At 34.9% G+C, this 17,285-nt stretch overlaps 1 protein-coding gene across 1 annotated transcript; it reads left to right on the forward strand.

The window, feature by feature from the left end:
* Positions 1–5,132: 5,132 nt before the first annotated feature.
* On the forward strand, positions 5,133–10,051 carry LOC123565860 (CX3C chemokine receptor 1-like). The gene is made up of 2 exons (XM_053549407.1): positions 5,133–5,248; positions 8,042–10,051. The coding sequence occupies exon 2, from the start codon at positions 8,192–8,194 to the stop codon at positions 9,401–9,403; it is 1,212 nt and encodes a 403-aa protein (XP_053405382.1). The 5' UTR covers positions 5,133–5,248; positions 8,042–8,191; the 3' UTR covers positions 9,404–10,051.
* The last annotated feature ends 7,234 nt before the right edge of the window (positions 10,052–17,285 follow it).

The raw sequence follows: 17,285 nt of genomic DNA on the forward strand, positions 1-17,285 counted from the left end.
TAATAATGTTTCCTTTAAATTGAAATTTATCTCTATAGTAACGTTTCATATGATTTAAACATGGATAACATATCACTAGCATAGACAAACAACCATTTGATATTGACAAATATACAACGTTTACTCCAAAATACTCTTATTTCTCAAGATACATACTAAAAGGGAGGTAATCGGATTTTACTGTATGTTTAATTTCAAAACTTCTTGTGAAAAGATGTTTCTTATGAAGAAAGCATGAAAGTTTGTATTTAACTATTATAAAGTATACTGGATCGGAAATGGACTACATATACGATTTGTTGGCTTGAATAGTCCAAACCATGAGTCCCCAAAAGGGAACTACCTTTTATTTATTTCAATTAAATATATCTAGAACAATTTCAAAAACCAATTATAATCATTGACACAAAATTTATTAAATTACATTTTATATACATTCAATATACATGACTCAGGAAAAATAATATGAGGTCCTTAAAGGGGAAATTGATAAAAATCACATTTTAAGGCCAAATTTATTTATTTCAATCGTTAAAACTTAACATAAGTAAAAGAACCGAATTCATTGATCTTATGTATAAAATATCAAAAAGTAAAAAATATTCACATGTTTACCTATATATCTGTATTTATTAGGGCAGTAGATTTATATAAAAGAGAGAGACCCTTCAATGGATCATTGTTTTGTATAACATTTACATAACAGTATAATATGACATAATTATGTTTTCAAATCAAATGACTCATCCAAAGACCCATAAAATTAGAGAATCTGATATTTACACACATTTAGTATATATCAATAGATATCTAAGAATTGTAATAGGTTTCCCAAATACTTTTCTAATACATTTGTTTGACAAATTTATATTTCTTATACATGAATGTGTTATTGCACTGGCATTTAATTGGTTCTGGTCACAATAGCATTTTATATCAAACTGACTTTTTTTAATGAGCTACCAAACATACCTAGGCCAATTTTAGAGAACAAATCCTTACTTCATTTTAAAGAGTTATGATAAAACTGACATAAAATGAAGAGAAAAGTAGGTTTGCTTACTGTAAAATCACATCAAAATCACACTGCTGTGACTGGAAGTACTACGCATACTAAAATTGAGTTTCAATTCACAAAATGCAACCCCCTCTCTCAATTTTTCTATCAAAATGTCAAAAATACACCCAAAATGAAATTTAAACAGAAATCAGCTTTAATTTAGACCTCTCTGGCCATGCCAAGTGAAGAATTAATGTTCAAATACCTGGCAGCCATTACGTGTAATGGAAGTCAAGTGTCATTACTGGTGAATCCAGATTCAAGCAATGCAAGGGTCACATTTAAGGTTTACAGACACTAAATAGAAAAGTGGCGCGGAAAAATTATGGTAGTCGCAAAATATGGCGCATTCAAAGAGTCCTTCTTTGCTCTGTAGAGCTTTTTTCCTTCTTTTTTACATGTTTTGCTGAAATCACATAACATGTCTACCCTTGACATATAGGATGCATCTTCGCAATAGTATGATAGCATGGCAGATTTATTATACAGATGTAGGTCATACAATTTGGGGTATTATTTTTAGTTGATTTTGGTTTGTTTGACTGAAGTACATGACCCCCAATTTTCTTTTGATGTTTTTTCAGGACTAACATTTTTCGTTAAGAAAATGTAAAAATTGCAAGCTACAGACATTTAAAACGGGCCCTGCTCTGTGCTGTAGCCATTTGAAATGTGTCAATTTTATCAAGAATAAAGACGTCCAGCTAATATGTAGTATGTTCATACCTTAATGTTTCTCCACAAACGTGGCTTCATATTTAAATATTAGAAATGTGAACATCAGATAGTTTAGATGTTTACGTGCTGTCTATTTCCTTTAGAAACTAGAATTTTATCTACCACCGTTACTGACTTACAGCTTGATTCCTTTGTTTATAGCATACCCATGTATCGTTCCAAAAGTTTGAAGTCACAACATGTGGTACACTAACTGGTATGCGACATGGTACACATTTGATTGCCGCAGATACATAAAACCAAAACCACAAATGGGGTAATGTTACGAGCAACCAACACTGATACACACTGTTATTTTCTATAGTTAAACAGTTTGCTAGTTGTTAGCTGTAGCTTCAATTGGCCGTTCCAAACACTTCTGGAACATGCTGACTAATTCCGTAGTAAGCCGTTTTTGGCATAAAAACAAGGACAAAAATCCAACAGGAAAAGACACATCAAAGAACGTAGACTTAAAACTAACATTCTTAATAATGCATTATCTGGTTGTGATACTGTCTCAATTCTTTGCAAGTCATAGGATATCTTTACTTGTGGTTATGCCGTGTTAAAAGATTCAAGAAGCGCACATGACAACTGGAAGGATAGACGCTGCATAATTAGCTGTTACAAGTTGGAGGAAACTCATCAATGTAACTACAAGAAAACATACAAAGGCATATATAAATGTATCAAGCCAGTCCTGTCTACTTAGATATTTTGAAGACATGTGTGCTAGAGAGTAAAATACTGGCAAATCTATTACAGTTTTAGGTTAATATTGAAAAGGGTTGTTATGCCTAAAATTAAATGTTGTTTGTTTACGGTAACCTGATCGTAACCTTTCTTTCAACTTTTGTAAGTTCACGAAAGAATGCTTGGGACATTACCCTAAACAAGCAATTATTCTAGGACTTATAATTGCGTTACTGAGAGGTATTCGTAACACTGTATTGGATAAAGAGCACATATCAGCTATGATTACATTAGGACGGCCTGTAATAGTCATTTTACCCGTGCTGAATGAGCTCCATCGGCTTTACCGAGATGCAGAGTATATTCAACACTGACCCAAAGCTACAATGTTCTGAGTGATCATTTCTTTATCTAATACAGCTTAATATGCAAGATAACTGTAGCTCAGTATATTTAAGGAGACATTGTTTATAAACTTATCGATTAATCTTTACCTTAAAAAATTTACAACTAACTCTATTTGGTATGACTTTCTTTATTTCTGTATCATGTCTTCATCTTAAACCTTTTTTTTATATGTAACTATTTGCGTTCTTGGGGTGTCTGCAGTAAATCACTGAACTATAGAAATGTTTATAGTTATAAGCTCTATGGAGGCGTTCAGTGAGAGAGACCATCTAGTGGTAAAGGTGTTGTCAGATCAATAGGAAGGTCGTTGGTTCAAACCGTACAAAGGTTAATCTATCATACAAATTACCAGTGCTATTTTCAAGTAAGCGGATTTAGACTGTTTCTAAAACTTGAAATCTTTATCTAATTCAAATAAATTAGTATCACTGAATATAGTATAAATTAGCAATAATATATACAACAATACATTTAGTTCACATTCCATTTTCTTTTGTTGTAAAGAAAGCATTAGGATGATCGTATGCTGTAGCTTGACGTCATTAATTGTCTTAAAACATTTAAATTATGTTTTGTATAATATGTTTTACATGAATTTGAATTAGATATTAGATTACAAGAAAACACAAAATAACCCCTTCTTTAGCTGCGCTTTTGAATGCTTAATAATAATATGCATAGGGAAATCGAACTACCAGTACCCCATGCAAGTATAAGTACTGTAAAATCGATTATATGAATTGCAGTATGTACGTATATGTGAACTTGTTTTATAAATCTTTAATGAACCTCAAAATGTAAAGAATATTAAAATAACCTAAATAAGTAACTATTTTTGATATGATTAAATACTAAAATTAGTTTTGTTCACCTGAGTAATAATAATATTCACACTTAAAAATAAAGGCATCCTGTAAATATTTTTTTAAACAATTTCCCCCTTTTAGGGCCTCATCTATGTCATTTGTCAGTGTCCTATATACTAAATGTGTATAAAATGTAACTAAATAAATATTATGTCAATAATAGTTACTTATTTAGGTTATAAATTAACCTTTTGGACATTGCTTTCAAAAATATATGATTAAAATAAATAAAATATAGGTCCCTTTTTGTGGCCTCATTTTAAGCGAATTGAGGTCTGCGAACTGCGTGTCTCCTCCTTTTTTTGGATTCAGCATACTTCAAAATAGTTACATACAAAGTTTGGTGCTTTCTTCACAAAAGGAAACATCTTTTTCCTATAACCTACTCACTATACATAAAACATTGATCACAAGATTGTAAAATCGATCTCCATGACCGAGCAGTTAAGCTCGTATGTTTAAATGTCTTGTACATTGTAAAAAACAGGAGTCTTGAAATAATAGTAGCTTGCTGTATTCGGATCGAGTGGAATTTTGCCAGGTCGGATCTCACGAGACAAGCCGAAGACAAAATCCCAGATAAAACTACTGTTGTAACTGTTGTAATGACCCTTTTATTATAAATACCTACGGATTTAATTTTGTAAGTTGCTTTGTTTTAAATCAAAATTCCAATGTTTTTCGGTGTTATGGTTAGTAAATGAAAGTAGTCCGGTAATATACGATACAAAAGGTACAATACGGATTTGTTTTCTGCCTGTTCCTATTAACTTGTGAAATACAAGCCGTATTTTTGACAGAATTTATATCGTTATATAACAAATTTCAATCTCACACGCGGTAAACAACCAAGTCATGGCAAATGTTGTTTTGTTTCTCTTGCACTTATGTTTAGTTCAAAAACGCGCAGTACGATTTACACATGCGTCACATGATAAATGTCACACTAACTGGTTTGAATATTGTTCATAGTTCTTGCAGTATGCGCAAAATTTAGTCCAAGGTATATACTAAGGATAATTTTCAGTCTTTCGTATTCGTTTGATTATACATGTATTTTTGATGCTGACTGAAACTAAAATAAGTATTTGGTCATCGATAAAATCAGTCCAGTGACCTTTGTCAAGATTTTTTTTCTCTCCATAAATACAGTCTGACGCCAATGCTATTTTCTAATTTATTCTGTCTTTTCCATATTCGTAGTTTAATCATGTAGATCAGTAATTATTTAGTAAGTCGGCGAGTTGTGCGAAACTTTGACTTAACTTTAACTCAACATTTGTAATCGTTCTTTTCAGCTTTATAACTTTATACTATTTCACAATTATCTTATAATTGAAATTGTGGTATTAGTGATATAACAAAACTTTTACTGTTTATTAACAGGGAATTACAGATTGTAAACGTGAAAATACGCATTATCAAATGCGACGACTTGTGTTCACTTTACATCGCTTCAATGGAAGTTTTAGGGACAAGTGTAATACTGGTATTAACCTAGGTAAGACAGATTTTCTACGTCCGAATTTACTGATACTTATTTATTGACAATTAAGTTGTTTTTTTCATTGTTATACTTTGTAGTGTATTTCTTCATGTAAAAGAGATCGTTTCTGTATTCACTTACAGACAATGCAATTTCGACGAATGTAATATTTTCAGCATTTAGTCATATAATTTACCTATGCTCACCTAATAGTTTTCTTCTTCTATCAAGATAATTTTCTGTTTTCATTTAGCGTGTCATATATTTATCACTGCTCACCTACAAAGTAATTCATTAACTGGGTATATTACCTTTTCTGTATTCATTTACTATAAAAGGGGTATTATACTCTTTCGGCGCTCATTTACTTGATAGCGTTGATTTACTAGGCAATATCAAGCTTCTTTTGTCATTTATAGCGTTTTGTTGCATTGTTCATTTTAGAAAGTTATGTTAAACAATTGTCATGTGTAAGTAAATACATTAAGTGAACAGCCTGTTTGAGTTTAAATCTAAGTGCATGTCTAGCTACTTTTCGTGCCCTCGGTTCTCTAGTGGGAGGTGCGCCTCCATGCGCGAATGATTGAAGTCTGGCTTCTTCAGGAAGGTCGATGTGTCAACGTGAGGCTAAATCAAACAAACATAAGCCAAATGTGCATTTGTTTAATTACCTTGTGATTTTTAAGAAAACTGCAAATAAATGTTCTAATGAACAATTCTAGAAAAAGTCCAATATTTTGTTTATATTTAGCAAAATTAAAATAATAATAATAATAATAATTAAAAAAAAAAAAAAAAAAAAAGACTTAATTAACGAAATAAATCTGGACCGTGTTCTATTAGCAAGCTTTTGCGAATTATTGAATTTAATATTTCCCCCTAATATCATCTGTAAATAATACTGAGTGATTTTGTTTGGTTATACATTGGGCAAACATGACTGGGTTATAGTTAAACAATTATAATCATTGCAACTTGTTTATTTTTCAATGAAACAAATAAATTGATTTTGCTTGTTAAAAACCGTGGTGTTTATATATTAAGGTAGTTATATATACACATACATATAGTCACATATTTTTACATTATACATGGATATTACTTAGTTTACAATGGATTTATGCTAGACGTTTTTAATAATTGATGTATTGCAGCAATGAGGAATCGGTTCCGCTTCAGTATGTATGTTCATTAAATACTCTTATGAAAATAACCATTATCTGAGCCGTGCCATGGGAAAACCAACATCGTGGCTTTGCGACCAGCATGGATCCAGACCAACCTGCGCATCCGCGCAGTCTGGTCAGGATCCATGCTGTTCGCTAACAGTTTCTCCAATTCCAATAGGCTTTAAAAGCGAACAGCATGGAGCCTGACCAGACTGCGCGGATGCGTCGGCTGGTCTGGATCCATGCTGGTCGCAAAGCCACTATGTTGATTTTCTCATGGCGCGGCTCAAAATTTATTAGAATTTATTTTCAAAAAGTTACGGATATTATGATAGGATACCGGTGCTCGTATAATATGTTCCATATACATAAAGTACGCCCGCACTTTTTTATCGTTTGGTATAAAGTTTACCTTATTTGCTAAAGAGCTGCAACACTTCAGTGCCTATACGAGGCTATTATCTACATGACAATTTAACAAAAGATAGTTTACTTTCATCCTCTTGTTTTGAGGTAAAAATGACAACGAAAACAAATTAGAAAACATAGTTCATGCCCTTTCGAAAAAGAGCATTTAATGTTCTGGTGTTTGAAATCTTTTTCTAGTTAAAATATTCCAAATCTTCACATCAGTATTGTTGCAAATGATACCCTACCTGTTTTAAATAAAACACAATCTATGTGTACTTTTGTGACTTTTTAAACATGGGGCCTGGAAGTACATCGAATAAAATTATGTCTTTGCGTGATTTGGAATTGATGAAATTTTGATATGCCATTAACAACATGTTGATCGAATTGTGTGCCTAATACCAAAATACATTTTTAGTAATTTTTGAGATATCTGCTATAATACTGTGACTGTGGCTGTTCTGTTCAGCATACTTAAAATTCTTTAAAAAGCAAGCAAGTACACCCAATGTCAACATAAAAAATAAAAGCGGGACACAGAAAAGTGAATTTTAAAAGCAGTAACAGCTCATCTGAGCTAATTCTGTAGCTTGGGGGAGCTGTTACACTTTTTTGAGTATTCTATTATAGTTATAATAGTTAGCTGACCACAATATACCGCTTCTACTTCACACCTTCCGGATCCTTTTGGTTGGGTTTGGAGCCGAACAATCCAGTTTATATGGCGACTTCTCCTGCTTTGATGGTGGAGGAAGACCCTAGGTACTCCTCAGATCATTATTGCATTATGGGCGGACACCTTGGTAGAACCATTGACTTTCTGTAAGCTGGCTGGATGGTTTACTTACATGGAGAATTCTCTACCTCTAACGAGGTTTCCGACCCATATCGTTAAGGGGCAAGTTATTCGAAGTCAGCGACCTCAGCCACTCGGCCTCGGAGACCCCTGCTCGATTTGAAGCTGATGTAGTAAATTTACGAAGAGTACAGTCATTCCTTGAAAGAGAGGGTAATATTAAGTGGTATAAAGATTAAAGTGACAACAGAACTGGTAAACACTATCCATGTTATAAACAATGTAAGGATTACACATACATACTTTTTCCCCTGAAATTTACCTCTACTGCAATCATGACTTACAGAGGGGTATGCGAGAAGTACATTAATAAATACGTTATGTAAATCTGACATACTAGTAGTCTAAAGAATGTTAATTGTTATTTTTCAGTTACACTTGCGCCAGACTTAATGGAGGTCTATATTGTCTTTCAACTGCAGGTTCTATAGTGACTCAAAAGACTTTTACACAGCTTGATGTAAATGATTTACAAGATTAAAAATGAACACATCCGGCACAACGCCTTTCGAAAACTAAACAATGGACAACGCAACATTTGGAGAAAATCCCTCTTCATCAATAGCTAATAGAACTACACTGTCTACTACTACATCGACAAATTCTCCACCAATAATTGCAGAGGAGGATGCGCATGCACACAAACCATTAACCATTGATGACATTCTCGGAGTGTACTGGGAATACAACACGGCGCATAACCTTGGTCTCTACGGATACCCAGTAATACTAATTCTAGGAACGATTGGTAATATTGTAACACTTTTAGTAATGTTAAGGAAGAAGATGCGACGACGAACAACTTGCTTTTATATGTCAATGGTTGCTGTCTTTGATACACTGGTGTTATATTTTGCTTGCCTTAGACAGTGGCTGGCATTGCTTCAGGGGACAGATGCACTAACGTTGAGTAGTGCCGCGTGCAAAATTTTTAATTTCTTCTCTTACGCATTTTTCGATGTATCAGTCTGGCTCTTAGTATTAATGACTGTTGAAAGGTTCCTGGTGGTTCAGTTTCCATTACAATCGTTAAAAATATCATCAATCGCACGTGCTAGAATAGCTGTTTTAGTACTAATCATCATTATGGTATTGGTGAACGCACATTTTTTCTGGACTGTTTATCTTGACGAAAGACAACGTTGCAATTATTTGGAAGACTTTGAACATTTCCATGACAACATTTGGCCGTGGATAGACGCTACAGTCTACTCATTTCTACCTTTTTTGTTGTTGCTGATATTCAACGTCCTTATCATCATTATCCATCGGAGATCCATAAATTTGCGAAGGACGACACTACAGATTGGCAAGCCGAGAACCAGAAGGTCAAATCAAGGGACACAACTTCGACTTACTGCTATGCTTTTAATAGTGACCTTCACCTTTCTATTTCTCTCCGCACCAAACGTTATACTTATTTGTATCAGGAATAAATATTTTGACTTTTCACTTCAAGTTGACGACTTTCGAGACATTGCAGTATTTAGACTTGTGTCTACAGTTACAATGTTTTGTTTATACGTTAACCATGCAGTAAACTTTTTGCTTTATTGTATCAGTGGACAGATGTTTAGGAGAGAGCTATGGAAATTGTTAACATGTAAATACGATGTTGCACGTGCAGGATCATCCATACTCTCGGATGTTACAATTCGAACGATGAGACTCAGTGAGTCTTCAGTACCTGGCAGTCCTGGTCTAGTCAGAAGAGAAACAGAAAATCATTTTTGAAAGAAATCTACGAAAGTCTAAGGCATCGCCTGTAACTGAAAGTACATGTAATGAAGAGGGGATTAGTCTCCGAACACGTATAACCTAAGCAAAGTAAGGTATATAAAAACAGATGCACTGTCGGGTTTCGGTAGACTATGAAATATATTAAGCTAAATTAAGTTATATACTAAAATGTTGGCGAGAATCTTTACTAGTGGGATCCTTGTCATCGCCAACCAGGAAGAAAATACATCAAATCAAGATGTTGGCAATATGGTCGTCGAAAACATGTTGTTACTTAAATATTTATCAAACGTGTAGATATTGTGTTTTGTTTGAATGGCACAATCAAAATGGTGTGGGTGGTATAAGCATATCACATTATACTTAAAATACATACATACTATTCTGTTAAAAAGTTAGATATTTCATCATTCGAACCTAGAAACGTGTTAGTCCCTATACTTTTAGTGACGTAAAATCACAATATACATTATGGAATTTTCCTTCCGAAGCGTTCACCGCATTTACAAAGTAAAGTAATAGCAGTTTAGACTTGATAAGTGTGTTTGTAAGAGGTGATCTTCTTCTTCTTCTCGTTCGCGACTACACTGTCAGACCAGCAGCCTCGATGAAACTTGTGGTTTGCCGCAATCCTCAATGCCTCCATACAGTTTCTGCTGGATTGGGATATCTATCGACCAAGTAGCAGCTCGCTCCTGGTCATGTCTTTTACATCTCTGAAGTATATGCTCCGCAGTCAGATCTTCTTCACTATATGGACAAGTTGGCGATAGTCTTGTGGTGAAGAAGATCAGACTGCGGAGCATATACTTCAGAGATGTAAAAGACATGACCAGGAGCGAGCTGCGACTTGGCCGATAGATACCCCAATCCACCAGAAACTGTATGGAGGCATTGAGGATTTGCAGCAAACCACAAGTTTCATCGAGGCTGCTGGTCATGTGAAACATCCAAATTATGAATGCTCTTTAGCACAGTTTTAAGCGGAACTGAGTTATACAAAAATAAGCATCATCATGTTTTTCAAACATTGTTTTAAAGCTAATGTTGTATAGATGAAAGCCTGTAATTTGATTTTAACATACTATGCTATATTGTAATAACACTGGTATCACGTTTATGATAATAACATCAACCACAACTGTTTGTACAATTGTAATTGGTGTTATCATAAATCGCTATTAATATTAATTAATTAATAAATTTATTTTATACGGACCGAGTGGTTAAGGTCAATGGCTTCGAATCACTTGTCCTCGCCGATGTGCGTTCGAAGCTAGCTTTGGGGTAGTTCTTCATGCGAGGAAGCCATTCAGCTGGTCGATGGCTCTACCTAAGTACTCGCCTTGTCTCGTTCTTTTTTGGCTACTTTTATATCGTTTTCTTTAAAATGTTATGATACAGTTACTCAATTAACTATATCTTTAGTGCTGATATGGCTATTACACCTCTTTTTTAACGCTATAGAGTATTCCAGTACCTGCTGGTTTCAAACATTGTGTGGACCTTTATTAAAACTGTTAAAAAAACTAGGATCAATGTAGGTTGGATATTATATATTCTAGGACTTTGTTTCAGGTATTCGTTCTACATAAATATAATATTTTGTAAATTTCATTTAATAAAGTTTGTTACAGATGAAACAGTTTATGTATTTCAATATATAGTAGATATATTAAATTCTTTAAAAGGACCGTTTTCAGAAATTCACATCAGGAAGGCAAAATGTCTTTGTTAACTATTCATTTTCATCTGATACCTGTTTGCCTCATTCTTATCTTTTGAATAAAGAGATCAACCCGAATGGGTACCATGTCAAACACCGCTAACTATTAAACATATTTTAATCAACTGTGTGGACTTTGCTACACAACGCAGTACTTATTATGACGAAGATCTTTGAAATAGTTATTTGAAAACTTTTTAGTCGGAAATATTTTATCGTTCTTAAAGCAGATAGGAATTTATCAAAAAATCTAACATTTCATGTTTTTATTTAGTAATACATCTTTTGCAATATCATTATGTTTGCAGCTGATATTTTAACACACACGTATATACATTTTTACATAACTGATTTTAGATATGCTTTACATTTTCACATGGATGATTTTACATATGCTTTACATTATGCAGTGTGCTTTACATTTTTACATGGATGTTTTTAGGTATGTTTTACATTTTTACATAAATGTTTATGCTTTACAGTTGGCGTTTGCAATGACCATTTTGTGTCGATTCGCCGTAAAACTCAACTCACTCGCTCACTCATCTGATACCTTGAATGTGTTTTGTATAAAAACAGCAACTTTTTATGCAGAATAAATAGCAACTTTTTATTCAGAATAATTGAAAAGAGCGTGAACTGATTTTTTTTTAATATGCATTCATATTCAAAGAAATACTACCATTGAAATGTTCAAGTTTATATAAAAACGTATTTGTTCCGCATGTTTATTATGTATGCAGAGGTTTATTGTAACCAAAAAGTAACAAAATTAACATTTCAACTCCGATCATGGTTCCCGGAATATGAATCAGCAAATGATACACACCCGTCAGGCAAATTGTAGTCCTATGGAATTTTGCCTACATATAAATATTATAAAGAAAAATTGTTTTTAATAGCTTATGTGTCACTAAGGGAACATTTCTTTTAGGCAAACGGTATGAAAGTCATCTTGAATTTCATATTTCAGCAAGTATACCGTTATACATGTATATTCAATCTAGCCTTCAAATAAATACAACTATATTTCTCAAATGGTTAAAAGCTTGTATTCATTATGTTCTTAAGTTTAGCATTTTTCTTTTATACATGAAAAAAATGTTAGTACTTTCAAAAGAAAACTTAGGCAGAAAATTTTCTTGTTGTAAACATCAGTTTTTAAAAGATAAATTGCGGTCCTTCTTTAAATTAGAATTAGTTCGGGGGATTACATTCACATCTCTTGTTTCGATGTCAAATACTTTTACCGCTGAACCATTGCATCCTCTCTCATGTTTAGTTTCTTTGCATATAACTTTATTTACCTACCGGTTCCTTTGTTTGAAAGAGGTCTTTATTAATCACCAGACCTGTCCTACTTCAACTTTCTGCAGCAGAATAGAAACATGAGAATTTCGTGCATATCATTAAAATGCAAGATCTAATATGCGCGCGCGAGTGACTAGGTAATATAAATGCCGTCGTTTATATCACAAAAGACCGTTTCGATGAGTTTTACCAAAAATTGTAAAGTGGCATTATGCGCATCTTACAGCACGTAGTGTGTTTTTGGTGAATGTTTTATAAAAGCAAGTTTTCGGTTGCTGTGCATTTAAATGTGTTAAATTAACAATAATGCCGCATAAGTATTTGAAACTGATGCTTTAGAAATGAAGAAATCGGACTTATAAAAAAATAGTTCATTTCTTCAGTCTTGTACGCAATGATCTCCCTTACCTATAAGTAGAGATTTCTGAGGTTGAAGGGAAGCAACTCCTGTAAGCAGTTTGACTTTTCTTAAAAAGACTGCCCCAGTCAAAATAAGAAAAGTCATATTTAAAAAGTTATTATTTCGTAATGGTAACAGGAAGAGTTTGGTATACTGGGTTAAAAACTATAATTTCCTCGACCCTTTTTACACACGTATCTATTTGTGCTGTATTTTTACTTGTAAAATGCGTATAATTCCACTTTAAAAAATTGTTTCAAATCGACTTCACGGTGAAAGTTTAACATTTGATGTTCGACAGGTCAATGGGTTATCTGAATGTTGTTTCAGCTCCAGTCACTTTCATTCAATATGATCTATCAATTAAATATTGTATCAATATGAAATGTAATAAAACATTAAATTGTTCCATCAGTTTAGCGCGAACACAGGTGCTGGTCGCCTATATATGTATATAAGATATATGGTCCCAAACGGAAAAAAACATCATGCTGAACAAACAAGAACACTGCTGCAAGAAACGACCAGATCACGGGGTTCTCTTTGTTGTCGCCACTTGAAAGCATCAGTCCAAGCGTTAACGCTGAATTTCTCGCCTATCTCCGTCCTAACGCAAGTGGAAAGGTAACGCAAAATGAACGAAGAACGAAAAAGAGTCTGGAAGTTTGTCAAGGATGGTCTTTATGTGTATATAAGGGAATATATAGGCACTGGTAAATCATTTACATTGACAGAAACAGTTTCCTGGGCGACGAGGTCCGGCAGGCAATCAGCGTTAACGTGCATGCTGTCTATATCCACAGGTAATATACTGTTAGTGACTCGTGTCAGTATGAGGTAACTTGAAAACATTGACAGATTAAGTAGGTACCAAAAGATCATCTGAGCTAATGCAACCTGTTATTATCTCCGACTTTGTAATATAACCATTAAGAATATTTTAGATATCTTTAAACTATGGCGATATATATATATATTAATTTGTTGGATTTAACGTCGCACCGACACATGATAGGTCATATGGCGACGTTCCAGCTTTAATGGTGGAGGAAGACCCCAGGTGCCCCTCCGTGCATTATTTCATCATGAGCGGGCACCTGGGTAGAACCACCGACCTTCCGTAAGCCAGCTGGATGGCTTCCTCACATGAAGAATTCAACGCCTCAAGTGAGGCTCGAACCCACATCGATGAGGGGCAAGTGATTTGAAGTTAGTGACCTTAACCACTCGGCCACGGAGGCCCCTATGGTGATATATAAAAATCAAATCAAAACTGATTTACTGTCGGAGAGATTTCAACAAATCAACATAAGCTATGTCTAGTTTTCTACCGACAAGTAATAAATATAAAATAAATAACGTAAAAATAATAAATAATGCTCAATATTTCACATATAAACATATTCGCAGACATTTACAACACATAGACTGCTTAATGAAACTCACAGGTGATCTTTGAATTCGAAACAATTGACCAGGGCGAGGAGCGGCACTTAAACACTTTGATCGATCAGAAGACCCTTTCCATCCAGCTGGCTTACGGGAAGTCGGTGGTTCTACCCAGGTGCCCGCTCGTGATGAAATAATGCACGGAGAGGCACCTGGGGTCTTCCTCCACCATCAAAGATGGAAAGTCGCCATATGACCTAAAATGTGTGGGTGCGACGTTAAATCCAACCAAAAAAAAAGAAGACCCTTTGGTTAAAAAAAATGCAAAGTGTTGCACATTTCAGAAGCTCTTCACAATAAAATGTACTGGAATTATTTGCACTTCAAATTTTCTATTATTTGCTTGGTTTCGTTCTATTGATGTCTTTTGACATGCTATTCCAGTGAGGCAGCATTATAAAGTTTGGAATTGTGTAAACTGCTACAAATAGACATAGTTGTAAATGCAATTGAACAAGAGCTCGTCGAACACGAAATGCCCCCCTTGATGCATTCAGTAATTGCACAAGGAACAGAAATTATATGCTCACTGTAAACAAAAATTCTACAATTCTGGTTTAATCTGACCTTGACCTTTAACCTATTAACCTAACAAGAGATTACAGATTGATCTTGGCGCCATCCACTGAGCCATTTTTGAATGTTCCAGATTTCAAAACTAGCTCAAGGTCAAAATCAAGGTCAAATTTCATTTAGGTACAAAACAATGTGTATGTGGTCCAAATTTGAAAGCGGTGGCTTGAGAAATGTGAAAGCAGGTCACTAGATCAATTTCAAGGTAAAGTTCATTTCGGTAGACAGAACTATTCATGTGCTTCAAATTTGGGGGCTGTAGCTTGAGAAATGTGAAAGTAGGTAATAGATAAAAATCAATGTAAAATTTCAATTCAGAACACAAAAATATGCATGCAGTCCAAATTTGAAGCCTGTACCTTCAAAAATGTGAAAATAGGTCACTAGGTCAATCTCAACATCAAAGTTCATTTCGGTACACAAAACTATGCATGTGTTCAAATTTGAAGGCTGTAGCTTGAGAAATGTAAAAATAGGTCACTAGGTCAAAATCAAGGTCAAATTTTATTTCGGAACACAAAACTATGCAAGTGGTCCAAATTTGAAGCCTGTACCTTCAGAAATGTGAAAGTAGGTCACTAGGTCAATCTCAAGATCAAAGTTCATTTCAGTACACAAAACTATGCTTGTGGTTCAAATTTGAAGGCTGTAGCTTGAGAAATGTGAAAGTAGGTCACTAGGTCAAATTTTATTTTGGTACTATGCATGTGGTCCGAATTTGAAGCCTGTACCTTCAAAAATGTGACAGTAGGTCACTAGGTCAATAACAAGGTCAAAGTTTTTTTCAGTACACAAACCTATACATGTGGTCCAAATTTGAAGGCTGTAGGTACAGAAATGTGAAAGTAGGTCACTAGGTCAAGATCAAGGTCAACTCATGTCAAGGTACATCTTGCCACTCAAAACTATACATGTGGTCCAAATTTGAATGATGTAAGTTATGGACATGAAGATTCTAAGTTTTTCCCTATATAAGTCTATATGAACCATTTGACCTCTGAGGCAGGGCCATATTTGACCCCAGAGGGATAACTTGAACAAACTTGGCAGAGAACCACTGAATTATGCTACATTACAAAATACCAAAGCCACAGACTTTGTGGTTTGGACAAGAAGATTTTCAAAGTTTTTCCCTATATAAGTATATGTAAACCATGTGACCCCCAGGGCGGAGCCATATTTGACCCTAAGGGAATAATTTGAATAATCTTAGTAGAAGACCACTAGATGATGTCATATACAAAATATCGAAGCCCTAGGCCCTGTGGTTTTGGACAAGAGGTTTTTCGAAGTTTTTTCCTATACAAGTCTATATAAACCATGTTATGGTTTTGGACAAGATCAGAAACCATTTAACTGTTCCTAGCCAATGTGACCTTGACCTCTGACCTAATGACCTCAAAATCAATAGGGGTCATCTGCTGGTCATGGCCAACCTAACTATCAATTTTCTTGACACTAGGCCCAAGCGTTCTTGAGTTATTGCCTGGAAACCATTTTACTGTTCCTGGTCACTGTGACCTTGCCCTTTGACGTACTGACCTCAAAATCAATAGGGATCACCAGCTGGTCATGACCAACCTCTCTATCAACTTTCGTGACCCTAGGCCTAAGCGTTCTTGAGTTATCATCTGGAAACCGTTTTACTGTTCAGGGTCACTGTGACCTTGACCTTTAACATACTGATTTCAAAATCAATAGGGGTCATCCGCTGGTCATTACCAACTTCCCTATCAACTTTCATGATCCTAGGCCCAAGTGTTCTTGAGTTATCATTCGGAAACCGTTTTACTATTCAGGGTCACTGTGACCTTGACCTTTGACATACAGACCTCAAAATCAATAGGGGTCATCTGCTGGTGATGACCAACCTCCCTACCAACTTTCATGGCCCTAGGCCTAAGCGTTCTTGAGATATCATCCGGAAACCGTTTTACTGTTCAGGGTTACTGTGACCTTGACCTTTAACAAACTGACCTCAAAATCAATAGGGTTCATCCGCTGGTCATTACCAACCTCCCTATCAACTTTCATGATCCTAGGCCCAAGTGTTCTTGAGTTATCATCTGGAAACCGTTTTACTATTCAGGGTCACTGTGACCTTGACCTTTGATATACAGACCTCAAAATCAATAGGGGTCATCTGCTGGTGATGACCAACCTCCCTATCAACTTTCATGGCCCTAGGCCTAAGCGTTCTTGAGATATCATGCGGAAACCGTTTTACTGTTCAGGGTCACTGTGACCTTGACCTTTAACAAACTGACCTCAAAATCAATAGGGTTCATCCGCTGGTCATTACCAACCTTCCTATCAACTTTCATGATCCTAGGTCCAAGTGTTCTTGAGTTATCATATGGAAACCGTTTTACTATTCAGGGTCACTGTGACCTTGACCTTTGACATACAGACCTCAA

This window comes from Mercenaria mercenaria, chromosome 8 (assembly GCF_021730395.1).
Source record: "Mercenaria mercenaria strain notata chromosome 8, MADL_Memer_1, whole genome shotgun sequence".
Classification (NCBI taxonomy): Eukaryota; Metazoa; Mollusca; class Bivalvia; order Venerida; family Veneridae; genus Mercenaria; species Mercenaria mercenaria.

Excerpts from the sequence above, each read along its gene's own strand:
- LOC123565860 (XM_053549407.1), top strand. The coding sequence starts at position 8,192 with ATGGACAACGCAACATTTGGAGAAAATCCCTCTTCATCAATAGCTAAT.